This window comes from Uranotaenia lowii, chromosome 2 (genome assembly GCF_029784155.1).
Source record: "Uranotaenia lowii strain MFRU-FL chromosome 2, ASM2978415v1, whole genome shotgun sequence".
Taxonomy (NCBI): domain Eukaryota; kingdom Metazoa; phylum Arthropoda; class Insecta; order Diptera; family Culicidae; genus Uranotaenia; species Uranotaenia lowii.
The window spans coordinates 177928917-177951064 of record NC_073692.1 but is presented as its reverse complement, the minus strand read 5'-3'; the positions used below and the strand labels follow the sequence as shown (position 1 = coordinate 177951064).

Below are 22148 nucleotides of genomic sequence, written 5' to 3'. Positions count from 1 at the left end.
TGTGAGACAAATATTGATGAACTTAAATTGATTTTCAAAAAATTTAAAAATATGAAAGCCCCGGGGGAAGATGGGATTTTCTATATTCTTATTAAAAAGTTGCCTGAAAGCACTTTAAATTTTTTAGTTAAAATCTTCAATGAATGTTTTCACTTGGCTTATTTTCCCAATAAATGGAAAAATGCCAAAGTAACTCCAATTTTGAAACCTGGAAAAAGTGCTTCAGAGCCTTCAAGTTATCGACCAATTAGTTTGCTTCCTTCTTTAAGTAAACTATTTGAGAGAGTTATTTTGAATAGAATGATGATTCACATTAATCAGAATTCTATTTTCCCTGATGAACAATTTGGTTTTCGTCATGGACATTCTACTACACATCAACTTTTGAGTGTAACTAATATGATTAACGCTAGCAAATCTGAGGGTTATTCAACTGGTGTTGCTCTTCTTGATATTGAAAAAGCTTTTGACAGTGTTTGGCACAAAGGTTTAGTAGCTAAATTAGCTCGATTTGATTTTCCTGTATATCTCACCAAAATTATTCAAAATTATTTGACTAGCCGAACTTTGCAAGTAAGCTATCAAAATTCATGCTCTGAAAGGATACCCATTAGAGCTGGTGTCCCTCAGGGTAGTATACTTGGGCCTATTTTATACAATATTTTTACTTCTGATCTTCCTGATGTCTCAGAAGGAAAAGGTAGAAGATTATTTGCTGACGATACTTTGCTTTCAGCCAAAGGTCGAAATTTACGGGTGGTACGCAGTAGATTGCAACAAAATTTAAATTCCTTTTTGAATTACTTGAAAATGTGGAAAATTTCTCCTAACGCTTCCAAAACTCAACTTATTTTATTTCCCCATAAGCCAAGAGCAAATTTTTTAAAACCTAATGAAAATCATTCCATAACTTTTAATGGGGTTTCTTTAGAATGGTCTGATCACGTGAAGTACTTGGGACTCACACTTGATCGGAATCTTTCTTTCAAGAATCACATTGAAGATATTCAATCTAAATGTAATAAATACACTAAATCTCTTTATTCTCTCATCAACAGGAAATCCAGGTTGTGTCTGCGAAATAAGATGTTAATCTACAAACAGGTATTCCGACCAGCGATAATGTATGCAGTTCCGATTTGGTCTAGCTGCTGCGCGACGAGGAAGAAAGCCATCCAGAGGATTCAGAACAAGGTTCTGAAAATGATTTTGCGGCTTCCACCTTGGCACAGCACCGAAGATCTTCATCGATGCAGTCTTCCATCGCAGAGATTCGTTCTCTCTACAATTAGTTTAATTTTAGGATAGCTTTAGTTTTTAGTTTAAAATATTTTTTTTTTCACTACAGGATGTTCTCCTTTATAAAAATGCTTGATTGTGCTCAGCAAATTTAAGTCGAATAAATAAATTTTAGTGATTATTAAACTATAGGGCTCTGAAAGTTCATTATTGAACTGAACACCTTATTTAATGTATTAATGAAATATAAATGTAATGATGATTTTATACAAATAAAGACATATTTAAAAAAAAAAAAAAAAAGTCGATTTTTCACAAGTTTTTTTTTTAACACTAAACGTACCGGAGGCGGTCAAATGACGGTTTTTGAACTTTAAACGATGATTACGCCTTATACAATTGTTTTTTCGCAAATTTAACGACAGGACTATTTTTGTTTTTGAAATGCAAGTATTTTTGCGTTTTTAAATTTTTTTTAAGTGTTACGGTTTTCGAATAACGTATGTGGTATACCTATTCATACCGCGAGCGGTCAAATGACGGCAAACACCGTTTTCGCTAAAACTCCCTTGTTTCTCAACCGATTTCTATCAAATTTAAAGTTTTGAAAAGCTTATAACTCGACTCAAATATGTTTCTCAGACAATTTTCAGCTACAATCAATAACTTTAAAGTTATTTACAGTACAAGAAAAATTTTATGAAAAAACATGCTTCAGGAAAAAGGTTGTAAATCAGTTATTAAATGCTCGAAAAAAATTTCACTTAGTGCCTGAGAAAGCTGAAGTTAGAAGCTATATGTTGCACGTAAGGAAATTTTTTTTAAAAACTTTCTAAGATCATGGCCACAAAAAATGTAAAAAAGTTGTGTAAAACTCGTACTTTTCAATCAATCAACCGCCAAAGCTGTTCCTGTTACAGTAGAAAATTGTGAAAAAGTGAATTGAAAAGCAGACGTAATTTGTCACATTTTGGCATCTTTAGATTTTTTGAAATACGAAGTACATAATTTATGACGACTTTTCAAAGGTAGCTGTTTTTCTAACTTTTTATCAATTTGAATTTTCTAAGACAATTCCTACACTTAAGCTCAGCTTTGCACTGGATTTTGAGTACGTTAACGTAAGGTTTAGGCAATAAAACTATATGCAAAAGAAAGCTTATTTCATACCGGTTCTAGTGGTGTAACTGCATTGGCGATGCAATGCTTGGCAAAAATATGATAAATAAAACACTGAACTAGTTTCTGAATTTTGAGAAGTCAGCACAAATTCTTGCTTGGCAGACGGGCGCAGTGGGTGGTAATATCTTAAAGCTATTTTGCACACGAAGACGGGTGAAAGGAAACGAAAAAACAAACGAGCATTCGCTCAAATTTTCTGGTTTTATTTTCAGAAATATATTTATTATATTATTGTCAAGCATCGCACCGCCAATGTAGTTACGTCACTAGAACCGGTATGAAATTTGCTTTCTTTTGCATATAGTTTTATTGCCTAAAGCTTACGTTAATGTACTCAAAATCCAGTGCAAAGCTGAATTTGGGTGTAGGGATTGTCTCAGAAAATCCAGATTCATAAAATGTTCGCAAAACAACTACCTTTGAAAAGCCGTCATAAATTATGTATTTAGTATTTCAAAAATCTAAAGATGCCAAAATGTGACAAATTACGTCTGCTTTTCAATTCACTTTTTCACAATTTTCTACTGTAACAGGAACAGCTTTGGCAGTTGATTGATTGAAAAGTACGGGTTTTACACAACTTTTTTACATTTTTTGTGGCCATGATCTTAGAAAATTTTTAAAAAAAATTTCCTTACGTGCAACATATAGCTTCTAACTTCAGCTTTCTCAGGCACTAAGTGAAATTTTTTTCAAGCACTTAATAGCTGATTTACAACCTTTGTCCTGAAGCATGTTTTTTCATAAATTTTTTCTTGTACTGTAAATAACTTTAAAGTTATTGATTGTAGCTGAAAATTGTCTGAGAAACATATTTGAGTCGAATTATAAGCTTTTCAAAACTTTAAATTTGATAGAAATCGGTTGAGAAACAAGGGAGTTTTAGCGAAAACGGTGTTTGCCGTCATTTGACCGCTCACGGTATGAATAGGTATATACAAAGTGTCGGTATGTTTAGTGTTAAATAACAACAGAATACGGCGTTTAATAGATTTCTAAGTCATTTGTTTGTGTACACGCTCGAATTTTACTACCCATTTATGGTTCAAGAATAAACGACCTTTTTCCGCGTTATACCATTTTATGACATCTCAGTGAGAACCTCTAAAATGACTTCTCCTGAAGAAGTTGGAATATGGTTATTTTTTAAACATAGCAAACAAGGGCAGAGAAGTTGAAAAATGGTTATTATTATTTAAACCAGATTTGAATTATGGATTTACAACTACACAACTACAAAATTTATCGAATATTCCGCATTCGTGTCGTTATACCCATACAATCACGTTACGGAACTGGTCGATGAAAATCTTTTCTGCATCAGAAAACGCTATTCTTCGGGAACATTACGACCCATCCAATGCAAAAAGATGAAAGAAAAATACTACCGAAGTGGGACGGTTTTCCGGTAAACCCTTTAAAAGTTTTAGATTGAAATTCTAGGTATTTGAAAAAAAAAAGGTAGAAGTGCACAGATGCTTCTTGACATTTTGAGCTGGGAGATCTCTGTTGCAGCAAGTTCTGCTAAAAACATACCGACAGCAAGCAGTTTTTTTGCAGTCCAATCCAATTCAGCTTTCCGGATGGTACGGAAATTGACCTTACCAGCATCCAGCTTTTCAAAGCTTTAGAATCAAGGAGAGCCTCCAGATTTCAGCATCCTATTGTGGAGGAAACCATTTGCAATTTAGTTTTCATTTCAACCACCTAGCAAATAGTTGAAGGTTTACCTTCGGAAGAGGATGTTCACCGAAAAAAATTGATAACTGAAGCAGTATAAAGTTATAAATATTCATTTTCGTTAAACGCACCTGGCTGCAGAATCAATCATCTGCAAAATGGCAGTGATGAAGCACCAAATTGTTCAAGCATTTTGTGGTTAATGCTCGAGAACTGCAAAAATGGTTAAAATATTATCTAGAAAAAAATATTCAAAATAACCATATTAGCGGTTTTGAAGCAAAAACCATAAAATGGTTATTTAAGAACCATAAATGATTATAAAAAATTAGCGTGTATATATGTATTCAAGATCTCATAAACGACCCTCTTAACTGGCAGGTATGTTACGCTAAAGTAACTATATTATTCCATTTGATTAAAACTGCTTAATCAGGGGTGCTGATGGTGTTATTTAGCTCTATTGAAATTCCAGAAACCCATTTCAGAATAGCAGCTGCACAATCCGAGGTTACTTGAATGGTGAATGAATATAACGTTTCTTGAAATTTTATACAAGGAATGACCTCACCTTTGTTTTTGTGTTGATTCATTCATCCTTCACATTTGGGAACCACATTTCCAGGAGACCGAGAGAAGCATCACGTTGCAATGCAAACGAATCAGAGCAGATATCCTTAGATTCGTTTAACTTTATAAAAATTAGTATGATTACAGGTGAATCGCAGGAAAAAATCAATCGCAGCAAGCCGAGCGCAGATAAATACATTTGCGTAGACCGCATAAGGGCAAAATAAATCACATCAGAGCCAATCTCTCTATTAGTTAAATCCTTTCAACAATTAATTTATGTATGTTATTTTCGAGGGTTCTTTAACACAGCGCACCCAGACCCTCGGCCCTCGACACAATAAATGTATCCCCTAATAACTCCAGACTTCCACACGAGAATGAAATTTAAATTCAATGAGTAAACACTCCGTTTCTGCAGCAACCGGTTTGCTATTTTTTATGAAATAACACTTAGGTATTCCTCTCTGAATTTTCGAAACTTCCGGTGGACACTTCTGCACTTCCTTCCAGCTTTCACTTCAAGCCATTTCTAATTTATTCCCGACTGTTTTACGTACTGCAATTAACAATTTTGTTAAATTTTCGCGGACAGTAAGAAAAACGCGTGCGCTTAGCAAAAGTCATGGCCTGCCAGCGTTCAGTTTAGATCCTTTGGTCAAATTGCATTTCAAAACTATTGAGAAGTGATTAACTTATAATGGTTTTTATGATAAGTAGAGCTTATATTGGGCTAACTGGATCCACTGAAAACAAGTTTTGTTTACTCTCACTTATATACCCTTTTTAAATGTTGGTGTTGAAATTTTATTTTTCATTTCAATTTATATTTTTTTCAAATTTGGTTAAATGCTAAAATTGGATTCCTGAATTTTCAGCTCTAAAAATATTTTAAATGCAGTTGATTTGCTAGAGAAAGCCCATTCGATGTTCAGCTAAATCATTTTTTAGATCAAGTTATTTATTTAATAATTGGTTTTTATCCTTAACTCAGATAGCAGAAGTCAGCTTCTGAGCCCAGGTTCGAAAATTTTATTTGAAAATTGAAATTTTTAAATCCAAGCCCGTTAAAAATTCAAAACTCAACTTGAGTTTTCAAAATATTATGCTCGTTTTTTTCAGAACAAAATTTTACATTTTCCAATATATACCTGAAAGCTAAAATTAACTCATGGTAAATTTACATTAAAGATTTTTCTCTGATTTTGGCAACACGAAACTTGTTGGACCTCAGCGTTTGAGAATTTTTAAAATGACCTCAAATTGACCCTGTCTATTTGAAATATTCATTTAAGTTTTAAATTTACAAGAATCATGCTTGGATCTCAATTGTTCGTTGTCGTTGCAAAAAAAAAAGAAAGATGAAATCCTACATAATCACTTACTTGAGACCTGGCCAAACTGTTGTTTTTCCATAATTTATTTAGCGCAAGTTGTTTAAAACTATTTTAAGTCTCAAGTTTTAAGAGTCCTGAATTTCCTAAAGCAATGTTTCTCCTCTTAAAACAAACTTTGAATCTACACTAAAGTGATTGCCAGTATTTTGTTATGTTCGTCTTTAGCCATTGCCAGACATCCTGGTCCTGGGAAAATTTCCTCCCCTGACAGTGCAGTGGTTCGATTGGTCGCTCATTCAAGGCTATTATAGACAACACTCAATCATTCACACACGCACGACGACGTCATTTAATTCATTGGCACAGTAAGAAATCGATGTGGTTTCAATGCGGTTTTTCTCGTTTTGGTTTCGCATAGCTGAGGGAAGATACCTATGATGGCATAATGTTCCGGTCAGCCAATTGACAGATGATACTTGACGCGAATCCGAAAAAGCTTTTCCGACTCACGTGTGCATCTTCAATGACTCCCAGCACCTAGTTGCAGGTGTGCTTTGGCGTGAAAATTTCTTCAGAGGAACAAAAAAAAGCAAACTGGCTTATTTCCATCGAATGTTGAATGGGATGGGATTATTTGCGGCCGGCTTCCGATGAAGTATGAAGCATGTATGTCGCTGTGTTATGTTACAGAGGTTATGTTTTGTCGTGTGGTCTATGCTATGCTGTAATAGAGAACAATGAGGGAAGTGTATGATCGATGAACTGAAGAAGCTTAAAAGTTGGCTTCCCCTGCCTGGTATTTTCTTTCACTTTTGTTGTTGTTAGATAAGCGCACCCCCGGAGTTGTTACGGTGCCATTGGCCTTTGACTTTGCGATTTAATTGTGCTTTTAGTTGCAGTAAAAAGCGGCTGTAACGTAAGAAGAATTGAATGTAATTGAACACAATTTTTTCGAGATTCTTGTTCTAGTTATTTGCTTTAATATTTACATTAGCAATAATCAAATGATTTTTTTTTATTGTTGAGCATAAATTCCAAATTTACTAGTTTCAAATTATCAATTTTATGCTAAAGTAAAAATAATTTCGTTTCGGTCTACTCAATTCCATTTTTCTCATATGAATAACATGGGATTCATTTTGTTTTTCTTAAAAATTTTAAACGGTGCTCCGATCAGTCTGGTCGAAGCCCGACTAATTTAAAACGAGATTCAGTATTTTGTTTCAAAAATGAGTTTCAAATTTCTCATGAAAACTGTCCAACAACTTAGTTATTTTGATGGAAGAGATGCGCTTTAATGTATATAGCAATATTTACAAGCTTGTTCTATTCTTGTGATTCAACATGATTAGCCTAATCATAAAACAGAAATATATGACCCATTCCAGGCACCTCTTAACTGGAGATCCGATTTTAATTTTTCATTATTCAAAAATAATTTGCACATCTTTAGAAAGGCTTCATTTTCGATCAAAAATTTTCAGTCACATTTTTTTTAAAGAATTGAATATGTTATCGTAGAAAATTAAAACGTTTAGTATGAAAAAAAAAAGATTTTAATAACTATTCTGTATTTAAAACATAACTTTGTCAAAAATCGAGTTATTTCAAAGAAATTCATTGCAACATGATGTTAAAAATTCCGTCTTTAAACATGCTATGAGAAAAAGAATAATAACTGAAAGTTTACGGTGATTAAAGTACCTTTTGTTTGTTTGTTGTTGAATTATAGAGACAAAAGTACCTTATTTTTGAGCGTTGATTCCTTTAAATGTCACATAAGTATTGTCGAAAATTGAGGGTCTCTTCAAAGTTTTTGAGAGGAATTCAATGCAATTTCCAGAAACTTGTGAAAATAGGTTCAGAAGCTTGTGGGTTGCACCCAGTTAAAGAATGCGTTGTGGTGTCACGAAATTTATTTGCTTTTTTTAAACGTTTTGGACTTTTAATTTCAATACTATTATAGTATTTCTTCAAAACAAATTTATCATAACAATGCGCTTCTAGAAATGAATTCGATAATCAAATTTTTCAACAAAACTAAGAAACTTTTTTTTCGCATAAAAGACGTTATTTTAAATGTCTATAATAAAATTCTGATCAGAATCACAGATAACCTGTGATTTTAAGAAAAATCTTGGAAAAAGGTCAAGTTCTTCATATTTCTATATTAGAATAAAAAAAATAGCTAATAGCTAAAATAAAATTCCATGAAATGAATGCAATGAGATTCAAAAAATATTTGAACTTGGTTAGTTTTATATATTATCTTTTTATATCAACCTAATTCATAAAAATTTTAAAAAAATGATTGGTTGCAAAATTATTTAGAAAAAACTGTCCTTTATTTAAACTTCCACCTCAAAGGATGTTACTTAAACATTCAAATCTAACCTCATATTCACATAAAATCCCAAAAAAAAAACTTTAAACTGAATAACAAAATTTAACAAATTAAAATATATACTAGCGCAAGGTCCCATGCAAAATTTGGGCCACATTATATTATGGAACAGGGTTGCGCAACATTCCTGAATTTAAAATGCAACTTTGTGGTTTTTTTTCGGGATGAACAAATAAAAACAGTTTTTCACCAATAATTTAGGTCCTAATCAAGAGAATTGTTTTTATAATTTGAGTGTTTTTTATTCTTTAATTATGACAATTTTTCATCTTAAGAACGCATTTTGATAAGAGTTATCATAAAACAGTTATTAAGCTTCAAAAACGGGATTATAAGCGTCGATTAACGATCATTCATGGATTTTTCGTTAATTGATTCTTCAGAAGCTAATTTCTGAAACTTAATATCTTTTTTTTTATCATAACCCTTATCGAAATGGGACCTTCAAATAAAATATTTTTCATAATTAAAACTTCGTGAAAAACTATAATAAAAATAAATCGGCAGATACAGACTTAAGAAATTGATTGAAAACTGGGTTTTCATTTTCCTTCCAAACAAAATTTTATTTATTTAATTTTATTTATTTCACACACCGTCTTGGATTCAAATGTCCTACAGACTGATCTTAATATCTAAGGTTCTTAATCCTATGTTTAAACATCGTTTTGGACACAGTTAAATCCAACAAATTGTTCACAACATTAAAACACTGAAAACAGCTGGTCAGAGGATTATTCTGTCCGTAAGTAGTGCGGTGCATGCCTAGTGCTAAAAGTTGTCTTCATCGCAGATGTCTGGATGGTGCAAGAAAGCATACTTCATTGAGTAGAGCTGCACAATCCACGTTGCCGGTAACCAGATCAAACACAAAAAGCCGTTTTAGTTTTACACGTCTGGAAGAGAGGGTTCCAAATTGATAAACATGCACCGACTCTCATAATCCGGAAGATTGCTGGGATCGTTCCACGGAAGTGACCTGAGAGCGTAACGAATGAAAGATAGCTGCCTGCACTCTTTCGATTCGAAGACTCCAAGATGTATGGTAAGGAGCCCACACACAAACGGCGTACTCCAATACACTTCTCACCAAGGAACAGTACACAGCTTTAACAGTGTTTACATCCTGAAAAGATTAGAATTGCGCCTCACGAATCCAAGAACAGAGAAAGCCTTCGCTGTGATGGCACTGATATGGTCGCTGAACGTTAGTTTTTTATCAACAATGACGCCCAGATCGTTCATGTAGCTGACTTGATCGATGCTGGTACCGTTGATACTATACTCGTAGAAGACATTGGACTGACGGCGACTAAAAGTTATGGACTTGCTTTTTTTTATGTTCTGCAACTGCATCCCATTTTCCAAGCACCACAGGAGAAGCTCGTCGATGTTAGATTGAAGAGCGTGGCAATCTAGAACCGATGAGATTATTTTGTAGATCTTAAGATCATCGGCATATAGCAGCATACAGGATTTCAAACGGATAGCCAGGTCGTTAACAAATAGAACAAATATCAAAGGGCCTAGAATACTGCCTTGCGGGACACCTGAGGTCAAGTCAAAGATACGCGAACGTGATCTTGACAAATGTTTTGGCAAATTTCGCATAATTCCTTACACATTTCAGGATCATTGCACCATCTCGTTTCTTGATCCGATCCCCCAAATTAAGTATTGGACATTGTGCTAGACCTAGGATCAATTTTAGCTGGCAAATTTTAAAATTTTCATTAGTCGGCTGATTTGGGCACTCTATTGTCCATTAACAAACTATTCATAGATGAATAGCTTTTGAAATAATGATTTATTTTTTCTTTCCTTTGCAATTAAAAATATTCAGAAACACATTTTTACGAATAAGTTATTCCTTGTATTGGTTTTTTTTTTTAAATAATATTCACTTGATCTCATAAATAAATTAGAAATAATATTGATGTGCGCAGTATTGCGAACCTTATCTGCTTAATAAGCCTTTTTGGATTCAATGCACTTAATTTAAACTTAAATGAATTTATGTCATCACCAAATCACAAAGACTTTTTTTTATTAAATTAAGCATTAACTACAATATCATAGTTTGATTTATTGTAGGTACTTAAAATTTCGTGACTTCACAACGCTTTGCAAAACTGTGTTTCAAAAAAAAAAAATGGCGCGTTGTGGCGTCACAAAAATAATTCGCTCTCAAATAATTGAAATTAAAATTCAAAAATAGAGATTCGTTGGTTGTAATGAATTGATACTTATAAAGTTTGATCGAAAAAACGAGCAGAAATGAACAGTTTAGAAAAAAAAACTCAGAAAAGTAGAAAAAGAAGCGAGTTGTTACGTGACGATTTCTTTTAATTATATTTTGAAAACTATTCATTCAATACAAATACTCTTGCTTCCAAATTGTAGCGATTTAAATTCTGAAAATTTGTTTTGCAAACGTTGTGACGTCACGCTGGAATGGGGTTTTTTTATACTGTTCTCAGTGTCGAAAAGCTCACTTCTCTTAATAAAATTGGGGCCTAGAAATTTGGCTGAAACTGTAATTTTCAGTATAAATTAAACTTTAATATAGAAAAAAACAATTCCAAACAAAAAATATTAAGACTACGTTCAGGATCCATGTCCTGATCAGATAACGATACTGATGCTGTTCGAAAAACTGTTACCGATTATGATATCATCCCGAAACCTTAATCTAATTCTTACTCTAATCCTAAGCAAGATCAATATCTTGATTCCGATCCTGACCTGGAGACTGCCTCATCCTGATTTTTATTTTGATTATGATCCCGATCCTGATCTTTATCCTGCCCGATCTGCACAGAAAATCCTGATCCTGGATCCCAATTGTGGATCCTGGATTTTCCACCTGGATTTCGATTCATCGTGAACACTGGTCCCGATCCAGATCTTGGATTTAGATTCCGATCTCAGTTCCTATGTGATCTAGGTTTTGAGCATAGACCTTGAACCTGAACCCTGATCGCGGATCCAAATGATTATTCTAGATTCTGATCTCTTAATTCCATTTTAACTTAAGAGAATTTGAAGCAAAATATAAGTGTTTTTACTTGGAAAAAAAACTTTAGGGGGCACTTGAATCAATCAACATGTAATGAACGTTAACTGATGCGTTTGGGTACACACATATGTATGCGCACTTTGCCCCTAACGAAAAGGAAATCATACTTTAGAAAGCCTTCCAAAATTTCCCTAAAAGCCGTATCTTATCAATTCAAGTGTTCCTGTTTATATATTTTTGGTGAAGAACAGTCCCCTTTTCAAAACTATTTTCCAAATTACTGGATAACATTCTTCATTTAAGAGTTATAAAAAAATCTTCTTAACGTGTGCGTCTTATCCCTAGTTCCCCTTATATAAAGATGAAAAAGATACATTACAAAGGCACCAACCTTTGTTTTAATACGCCAAAATCTACCAAATCAATGGTATAATAATAATTGTTTATTAATAACCATATTAATTTACAAATCTTTCTTCTTTTTCAATTGCAGGGTTAATTAAAAAATTCCTCTATTTTATCTACTATTTGAAATAACACTTAATTACGATTTGTAATAGGAATTTTCTTTAAAAAAGTATCAATTAACAAAGGAAAATTTATTAAAAATACATTTATAATAGTTGAATTTAATTTGATTACAAACTAAAAATTCAATATTATTTCAAGAGTGTCAGTGATCAAAGTGAGAGATAAAATTCTTTTTTAAATTCCAACTCATTCAGTGATCAAATTAGCAGGCTACAAAAGTTTAAATATAAAAATAAAAATTAACCCTTTCCTTACCATAGTAGCACAGATGATCCACAACTTTGCACAGCTCTCATTTGAACAGGGTGCTTTGGATGAACACCATTTTCTCACCGAATGTGTAGATAGAAGTTAAGAAACATTGCACGAAATTTGAAGAAAAACGATTCGCTAGGTTTTGCTCGGCAGATCAAAAGCTGCAAAAAAGTCGGATTTTTTTCGAATTTTATTCAAGTCGTCATTTGTTGTTCAATAACTTGATAAGTTTTTTTAATAATTTCCCTCAAATAAAAATATTATTGTGCAGAAGGTTGCTTATGCAAGCAGAATCAAATGATGGTTTACTTAGATTTCAACTAAAACAAATCGGTATCGAATTTTGAATACGGCGAATGCGCCAACATCGCTGTTTCATGAAAAACGCGTTCAAAGTTTGACAGCTCCATAAGCTCCCAGCAAAAATTTTATTTTGCTTTCTTTATTTCTCGAAAACCAAATATCCTTCAGTTAACGTTGTAAACTTAAAATGTAGGTCTCTGAACGTACTTTATCACCCTGCTGATAACTCCATTTGTTTACATTTGGCTCATTCGCCCTATTCAAAATTCACTACCGATATAAATTTTCAAGTAAGTAAATCACTGGTGATACACTGGGAACAAAACGGACTTTTCTTCTTGTGAAGCTTTTTATCAATACTCATAAAAATCATGCCGTCAATAAAAATTTTTGCTTCAGGATAGTTAATTCATCTGCTAAAATGACCACATGTCTCGAAATTTTTGTAAAGGTTCGTGATTTTTTCGAAAAACGGCATGTCTTGTTTTCCTGGCACAAAGTGTCATGGTGGCTATTGTTCAAGGCAAAAAATGAAAATTTCAAAAATTTAATAAATAGACTATTGAGGGATGGGTATATCAATGAAGTTTTTCACCATATAGGATCGTTTTTGTTTGTGATCAATAAGGTGATGAAATTCCATGTTTTTTGCAATAATTTCTTGTTTTTCATTTACACCCTATGTGTTGTTATCTTCCCAATGGAGCATATATGATCCATCTCAAAACCCAAATTTACCGAATGGATCATTAAATTAACCCTCAATTATGCATCTTTTTTTCTAGAACTTTGTTTGTAAATAAATATTCGTATTTTTAACACGTGTAAAACCTCGTGGGAAGGAAAGGGTTTAAACAATAAAAGAAAGTAAAATGTTTATAAATTTTCAAGCGCAATTATAGTTTAGAATTTCAAGCTCTGAATATTTTATCGTTGTCAGTTGAAATATTTGGGTCCTGGAAAGGACAATAGGTAGAAATTAGGATTTCCTTATTTAAAATCTAGATTTATTGGCTCCCAAGAATATTATGTTTGTAGAACACAAAAATTTAGAGTTGAAAAACCAGGGTAAACTAATTAAAAATATGTCAGAATATTTCATTTGTTTGAGCTTGAAATTCCGTTAACTTATTTGAGAATTTCAAAAAAATAAAAAGTTTGAATTCCATTCGGTAAAAGTAATGTTGTTTTCTTTAAATAAGAACTAGCTGACCCGTTGTGCTTTGCTACACCTTCCGGAAATAAATGTAATTTGTAAAAATTTATTCAAATTTAGATTTTAGAGAGCATTTTTTTAAATCAAACCAACAACTTTGAAATGTGAGCTGCAGCTGCAATTCTGAATTGCAATTCAAAGATGGTATATATTATTTACTGAAACTTGATCTCTGAACTCGTTTTTCAAGATCTGAAATTTGTACTCTGTACCCAAAAAAAACCTTTTTAAATATGGTCCCTTCTTTGAAAAGCTCATTATCTTAAATTTACATGGGAGCTCTCCCATCTTATTCAATTTTGTCCCCCACTGCTTGAAGAAGGTAGGCAAATTTAACCGGCTCGATACCCAAACAGCACTTATTATGGTAATGAAAAATATATTAAATTAGTTTTGTATTAAATACAGTGCAAATTTCTTTTTTTCTAAATAAATTTACTACGGTAAACATATAAATATTTAAAAAAAATAACAGTTGCATCACTAAATAAGTTCTCAGCGTTTTTTTATTTTCTCTTTGAAAGTCAAATATTCAAAAATGTTGGCTAAAACAAATTTCTAAGTTTACATTTGTCCCGTATATTGGGGCAAGTGTCAATGCAAAGCTTATTTACCGATGCGTCAGAGTAATGGCTTTGAAGTGAATTTAATACGAATTCCTGTGTTTTGTTCTATCAAGTTTCACTGATATATCTGCAGTATTCCTGCAATATAAATTTATGTTTGTTACTCCAATTTTAACGAATGCTGTTTAAAGGGAATGACCTTCATTTACAAAGACATTTAAGAATTTTCAATATCTGCTGCAGTTTCAACATTCGGAATACCCCTTCTGGTCTTTCCAACATATTGAATCATTTTGAAGATGAATTTCTTAAAAGTTCGACTTTTGCCCTTTCCCCACCGTGTAAGTTGACAGAAGGGAATATTGTTTTTAACACTTTAAGGGTTAACTCAAAATTTCTCTTAAAAATTTTGCGTCCAGTTGAATATCAGTTCTAAAGTCTCGCTTTTCAAAAACGAAGCGGATCAAAAGTCTCTTCTATGCAGCCATGTAACACAAAAACACTTTTCATGTTAAGTACGTACTTGAATTGGTATGTAAGCAAAAAGTACGATGGCTCCCATTTTCATTTCTAAATTCATTTCAGTTGTGTATTTGGGCCGAAGTAACAATTTCTAGAAGAAAACATAGTTTTTAATTTTTTTAACAGAAAAAGTTGAACGATTGAACATGTTCTAATGTTCCTTGAATGAAAAGTCGAATGATACCTACATTAACACGAACTAAATATGGAAGTATTTTTTGCAAATCTTTCAATTGGTTTTGATTCGATTGATAAAATTAAAATACCAATCCGTGTCAGATCTAGGCGTCATTTATTACCACGTGCTGTGTACAAATCAAATAAGCAAGAAAAAAACACATCTAGGTTGCATATCGCCCCATGTGTTTGAGAAACAGGCGCCTTTATTGTTAAATTTTCCAGCAATCAATGAACAGTGTGCTTTGGTTACTATCCTCTTGCGACGACGTTTGCTCGCCCGCCCATGGAGACGAAAAACAAACGCCTCAAAGAAAATATTCTTGGTTGAGAAATACGCGCCAAAATATTCCCACTGATCAGTATGCTATGCCTGGGTTACTATCCTTTTACGACGTTGGCTCGCGACGCCTCGACCATAGAGACGAAAAACAAACCGCCCAAAGGGTGAAAAAATCTCGGAAAATGGATGTCATGACTTTTATTTGTTTCGAAAAACTACAAATTTTGTATGGTAGCTCTCCCTCCCTTAAGTCGGATGTAGTTTTGACTATTACAGAAACCATCTCCGGCCTCAAAAACCCTTAGATGCCAATTTTGACGATGATCGGTTCAGTAGTTCCCGAGTCTATAGGGAACAGACAGACAGACAAACATTCATTTTTATATATATAGACTAGCTGACCCGTTGTGCTTTGCTACACCTTCCGGAAATAAATGTAATTTGTAAAAAATTATTCAAATTTAGATTTTAGAGAGCATTTTTTCAAATCAAACCTCATCATACTTCAGAACCAACAACTTTGAAATGAGAGCTGCAGCTGCAGTTCTGAATTGCAATTCAAAGATGGTATATATTATTTACTGAAACTTGATCTCTTAACTCGTTTTTCAAGATCTGAAATTTGTACTCTGTACCCAAAAAAAACCTTTTTAAATATGGTCCCTTCTTTGAAAAGCTATTATCCTAAATTTACATGGGAGCTCTCCCATCTTTTTCAATGTTGTCCCCCACTGCTTGAAGAAGGTAGGCAAATTTAACCGGCTCGATACCTAAACAGCACTTATCATTGTAATGAAAAAAATATTTAATTAATTATGTATCAAATATCGTGCAAATTTCTTTTTTTTAAATAAATTTACTACGGTAAACATATAAATATTTAAAAAAAATATCAGTTGCATCACTAAATAAATTTTCAGCGTTTTTTTTTTTATTTTCTCTTTGAAAGTCAAATATTCAAAAACGTAGGCAAAAACAAATTTCTAAGTTTACATTTGTCCCGTATATTGGGGCAAGTGTCAATGCAAAGCTTATTTACAGATGCGTCAGAGTAATGGCTTTAAAATCGAATGCTGTTCAAAGGGAATGATCTTCATTTACAAAGACATTTAAGAATTTTCAATATCCGCTGCAGTTTCAACATTCGGAATACCCCTTCTGGTCTTTCCAACATATTGAATCAGTTTGAAGATGAATTTCTTAAAAGTTCGACGTTTGCCCTTGCGCCACCGTGTAAGTTGACAGAAGGGAATATTGTTTTAACACTTTAAGGGTAAACTAAAAATTTTTCTTAAAAATTTTGCGTCCAGTTGAATATCAGTTCTAAAGTCTCGCTTTTCAAAAACGAAGCGGATCAAAAGTCTCTTTTATGCAGCCATGTAACACAAAAACACTTTTCATGTTAAGTACGTACTTGAATTGGTATGTAAGCAAAAAGTACGATGGCTTTTTCAGAATTATTTAAAATAAAAAGCTCCCATTTTCATTTCTAAATTCGTTTCAGTTGTGTATTTGGGCCGAAGTAACAATTTCTAGAAGAAAACATAATTTTTAATTTTTTTTAACAGAAAAAGTTGAACGTTTGAACATGTTCTAATGTTCCTTGAATGAAAAGTCGAATGCTACCTACATTAACACGAACTAAATATGGTAGTATTTTTGCGAATCTTTCAATTGGTTTTGATTCGATTGATAAAATACCAATCCGTGTCACATCTAGGCGTCATTTAATACCACGTGCTGTGTACAAATCAAATAAGCAAGAAAAAACACATCTAGGTTGCATATCGCCCCACGTGTTTGAGAAACAGGTGCCTTATTGTTAAATTTTCCAGCAATCAATGAACAGTGTGCTTTGGTTACTATCCTCTTGCGACGACGTTTGCTCGCCCATGGAGACGAAAAACAAACCCCTCAAAGAAAATATGCTTGGTTGAGAAATACGCGCCAAAATATTCCTACTGATCAGTATGCTATGCCTGGGTTACTTTCCTTTTGCGACGCGACGCCTCGACCATAGAGACGAAAAACAAACCGCCCAAAGGAAAAAAAATCTCAAGAAAATGGATGACTTTAGTTTGTTTCGAAAAACTACAAATTTTGTATGGAAGCCTCTCCTTCCTTAAGTCGGATGGAGTTTTGACTATTACAGAAACCATCCCCGGCCTCAAAAACCCTCAGATGCCAATTTTGACGATGATCGGTTCAGTAGTTTCCGAGTCTATAGGGAACAGACAGACAGACAAACATTCATTTTTATATATAGATAAAACTTTAACCGATAATATTGATGAAATAAATGAACAAACATAACCCACTTTCCATAAAATAAAATATAGGAATATGAAGATGAAAATGATAAATTCTTGGTTCCTTTGATTTAATTATTGACTTGGTAGATATTGGCGTATTGATCTCGAATCTTTTGTCAGATTGTGTCGGTTATTTGGTGATATGAAGATTATTAGATTAAGAATCAATCAGTTATGAGTTTAATCAATAAGTTGATAACTGATTGACTAATGTACATGAAAAAAACTAAATTTGAAATTGTTTGTTGATCTTTATAAAATTTAGGAATAATATTTTGATGATGATGCTGCTGCATGATCTTTAAAAGTAACATTAAACAGTTTTAGAAGGATTTAGAAAGTAAAGTATTGCTGACATTACTGAAGAAAGTTTCAAAAAAGATTTTAATTTCATGTGACAAATTTGTTGAAGTCTGCAAAACAATTTGATTTTTGCATTTCAAATTTTCAAAATTCAATTTAGTGAATACATTCTTAAAAATTCGATAAAAATCACTTATTTCACAGAATTAAGAAAAGTGCAAAAATAGAAAACTTTTATAATTTTTTACATAGGTGTCAAAATTTCTAAGGGTTTGTTGATAGATGATAAAAGCGCTTATTTTAAATTTTTTTGTTTTGTTTTAAAGTTTTGTCAGAAAAACCCAAAGTTTTCTTAAACCTTCATAATTTTCTGGACACCAAAATCAGTCAAAATTTGCTTTTAAAATCTTTGCACCTCAGAATAATGTGAATTTAGAGGCCATGTGTAATTTATGAAAACCCTTTTGAATGTGGAGTTGAAGAACAAAAAACACAAAATAAAATTAAGGCTAAAATTGATTTCTTGAAGAATATTTCGTATTTGCTTATAATTTGTAATGATTTAAACAACTAGTTTTTTATGGACCCGTTAATCGAATCCATATGCTGATTCTTTTCCTGATTCTGGAATTATGATTCTTGATTCTTATTCGTCATCATGATACTTGTCCTTCTAAATTCGGCTTTCGGTGACTGGTCCCGGATCGTTATATTGCATCTAGATTTCAGATTCTAATCACATCAGGATAAATTTACATTTTTATTCCATTATACAGCTGCGCTCAAAATGAATGGAATCGCGTGAAGCAGCGCGATGTCTTCCAAACTTGAAACTTTAGACTGCTACACAAAATTAACTTCAATTTTCTAATTGGTGAATTTGTAGGTTTCTTATATAAGAAGAAAATGTTTTCCATTCATTTTTTAAACCAAATGTTATGTTAATTGTCTCCCTTAGAGAAATTTTGAAATTAAATATAGAAATGTAATTATTAAAACACGAAAAAGCTCATTAAATTTGATGTTGTTACAGATCCCCAAAGTCGAGCACTATTTTCTCCACGGTTCGAGTACAACGAATGGCATCCGGTAGGACGCGGAGATCCATTGAAGAATGACCCAACCTACGATTACAGCCCACCAGTTCTGGATCGAGTCCACTACTGGAACGAAGGCTTGGCAGCACATAAGGAGAAAACTGGAGACATCCTGTTGCTGGGAGTTCCCTCGAAAAAGTCCAGTTCCAAGGTGGCAGAATCATCATGGCCTGGCCCGGTTAGTCCTGTTTCAAATGGCCTCCCACTTCGAAGAAATTACTACCCTCAACAGATTAACGATCTTCCCACGGTTCTGATGCCACCGCCTCTCAACAACCATCTTCAACCGGATGCGGGCACAGGAGATGGCTATCTATGGGCACAGGCGAGTAACCACCAGCCGCAGCGCTATGAAGCACCTGCTGAGGGCTTCCGGTATCGTCCAGGTGTGCAACCTCAAGCCAGTCATAACTTTGTCAGTCATTATTCAGGTAACCGGGGTAGAGTTGGGTGAAAGTTTGGTTTGATGGGAGGAAAAGCTGTAGATGAATATCACAGAAATTTAACGTGGATGATTCTGTCTTTTTCTTTTTATGGTTTTAGGTCCCAAATACCCGGATCCAGCTGTGAATCACGTCGCTCCCTACCAACAGCAGCTGAATCCCAGCCATCAGTACACCACCACTCTTCGATTGACCACTCCCGATGGCTCAGGAACTCCGAAGAAGTCTTTCCTGCAGAGTATCCTGAAGAATGAGAAAGCTTATCCATTTACAAAAACTACTACTACAAACTCCGTTACGGAATACACCTCCAGCTATTACGATGCTCAAAATATCAACGCCATGGCCACTACCATAGTTCACAGTCCACAGACGACCGAGTACATAGTGGCGGAATCTTCAAGCGCATTACCTACGGTCAGCACCGATATTAAGGCACCTTATGTTACCGCTACAGGTCTATTGGCTCCCTTCAGTACAACCACTAGCACCACAATGTCTCCTCCACCAGCCGTTACAGCAGACTCTCTGTTTTCGCATTTTGACGAGCCTCCAGCTCCTCCAAAGGGACCTCTCTTCGTGGTCATCGAGGGACATAGTCGAGTAAAAACCTACGGCCTCAACACCAACGGAACACTTCTTCAGCTACCCAAAATGGTTCCAGTGGTTGGATCCGAAGATCCGGTCATTCGACACGTAGTTCATCGGGACGAAACCGGAAGTGCCATCGAAATTCCTCACGTTACCATGAAACCCACAACTCCAAAAACCATGACCACAACTACGCCACCTCCACCAAGCTCATCAACTGCCAAGCCTCTCTCGTCCAGTGAGGAAACTAGCGAAGAACGATCAGCCATCAACTCGCTGCTAAGTCTCTTGGATTCCTCCTTCGGAGATTACCTCAAGAACACCGGATCCGATAACGAGGGCAACGCCATCGATAGTGGCGAACGGCACGATAAGGACTCCAAGGCTCGAAGGAATGTACGAAGTACACCCCAGAAAGCACACATCTTCCTGGTGGGTTCATTCGAGGTTACCGGAAATGGAGCCGAGAGTTCGGCTAGTTCGGAATCTTCAAGCAACCCGAACAACAACTATCGGAAAGGAATCGTCCTGGATGATAGTCCTCCACTGGTCGGAGAGTTGGGTTATTGAACTCCTATTAGTTGAAGTTCAGCATAAGACAGCCAGAAATTGGATCACTCTCTGTTGATTGTTACGGACTAAATGCGCTCAAATTGGTGATACATAGAAGATCTAAAAAAAAAAAGTGTTTCAACAAATCTCGCAACCATTTGTACATAGATCAAAACGTAGTTTTTTAAGTTAGTTATGAATAAATTTTAGTGAATTGTTAAGTTTTTCGTAAAATTTGTTTAAAAAATGTTGACAAAATTATTCCAAAAGAATTGAGAATCTACTTGAAATCATAAAAATCAATTCAATTACAATAAAAAATGTGAAAACACAATAGTTTGGAATCGAAAAATTCGCTCTCTTCAATTGAAAACAAATAAATTCAAATAAAAAACCTTTAAAAAAAAAGTTGAATGCATTTTCTGTTTCTTTCTCGATCCGAATTGGTTAAATTCCGAATCTCTGAATTATATTCAGTTTAAAGAAAAAAAAATTTCAATGTAGTAAAACAAAAATGATTTGAAACTCCGATATTTTTTCCAACCGTTTTTTGAGTAACCAAGATTTTTTCCAATCCATAATGTTTACATAAACCTTGTCAATTTGTATACATAAGTCATGTCGTGAGATTCAATAAACCGATATAAAAAAAATCATGTCCTTTCTGAAATTAAGTCGTTCTATTTCCTTCTCTGAATACCGCAAAATCAGAATCCCGGGAACTACTTGTTTGATATCTTCGATATATCCTTTTCATTTGAATACGTCGGTAAACCTTTAAAAATTTAAAACTAAAGTCCTACAGTACTGCGATGCCAGAGATTCAAAGTTACTGTTAAAACAATTAAGCTGCTCTTGGAGCATTTTCAGGAGTATTCTCCTGACTTTTCTGGAACTGTTATAAGGTGATAATGTTTCAATCACAAACAAAGTTAAAATAAAGGAAACTTTATGATTAAATAGCCACGAAAAAGTAAAAAATGATGAAAAAATCAACAAAAGAGGAATCATCGCCTACGACCAACGATTTTCCATCATTTGTAACGTTTACAGATTTCTTCAAATAGATTACCTTTTGGATCTAGTTTCTCAAAAGAAATTTGGAATTTCGACAATCGAAGCTTAAATGATAAAAAATTGAATCAGATAGTTGTAAACAAAATTACAGAAACAGGTTTTATGTTCATTCAGAAAAAAATAAATAAAATTCATTCTATGTGTGTAGCTGTAAGGCTTGAGTAAACCTTAGAAAATAAGTTGATTATTCAATTTTTTTGAAATTTTCAAGAAGTTAGAAATAATTTTAACTAAAATCATATTTACATTCTTGGAAACACTTTTTAATGTTTCTGAATGTTCAATAAATTCAGTAGAAAGTATTTCAAAGAAGAGAATTTAAACCAAGCGAGAAAAGTTGCAGATGCTCTTGTTTAATATTAAATTTCTCATATATCACCTTACAAAATATATTGATAAATATATACAAAAAGGTTTATAACTGTGAAATCCCGGTCAGCAAATTTCTGGCTTCATCTCGAGGTTGAGGCTCAACTGACATTATGGATC

General features: G+C 33.7%; 1 protein-coding gene across 4 annotated transcripts in view; it reads left to right on the top strand.

Moving 5' to 3' along the window:
• Positions 1–20736, top strand: part of LOC129749396 (uncharacterized) — a 67385-nt gene extending 46649 nt beyond the window's left edge. For all 4 annotated transcript variants that reach the window (XM_055744363.1, XM_055744364.1, XM_055744362.1 and 1 more), the window contains exons 4-5: positions 18933–19427; positions 19540–20736. In XM_055744363.1, coding sequence (XP_055600338.1) covers positions 18933–19427; positions 19540–20600 — 1556 coding nt within the window. In that variant the 3' untranslated portion in view covers positions 20601–20736. The remainder of the gene's footprint in view (positions 1–18932; positions 19428–19539) is intronic.
• Positions 20737–22148: the final 1412 nt, after the last annotated feature.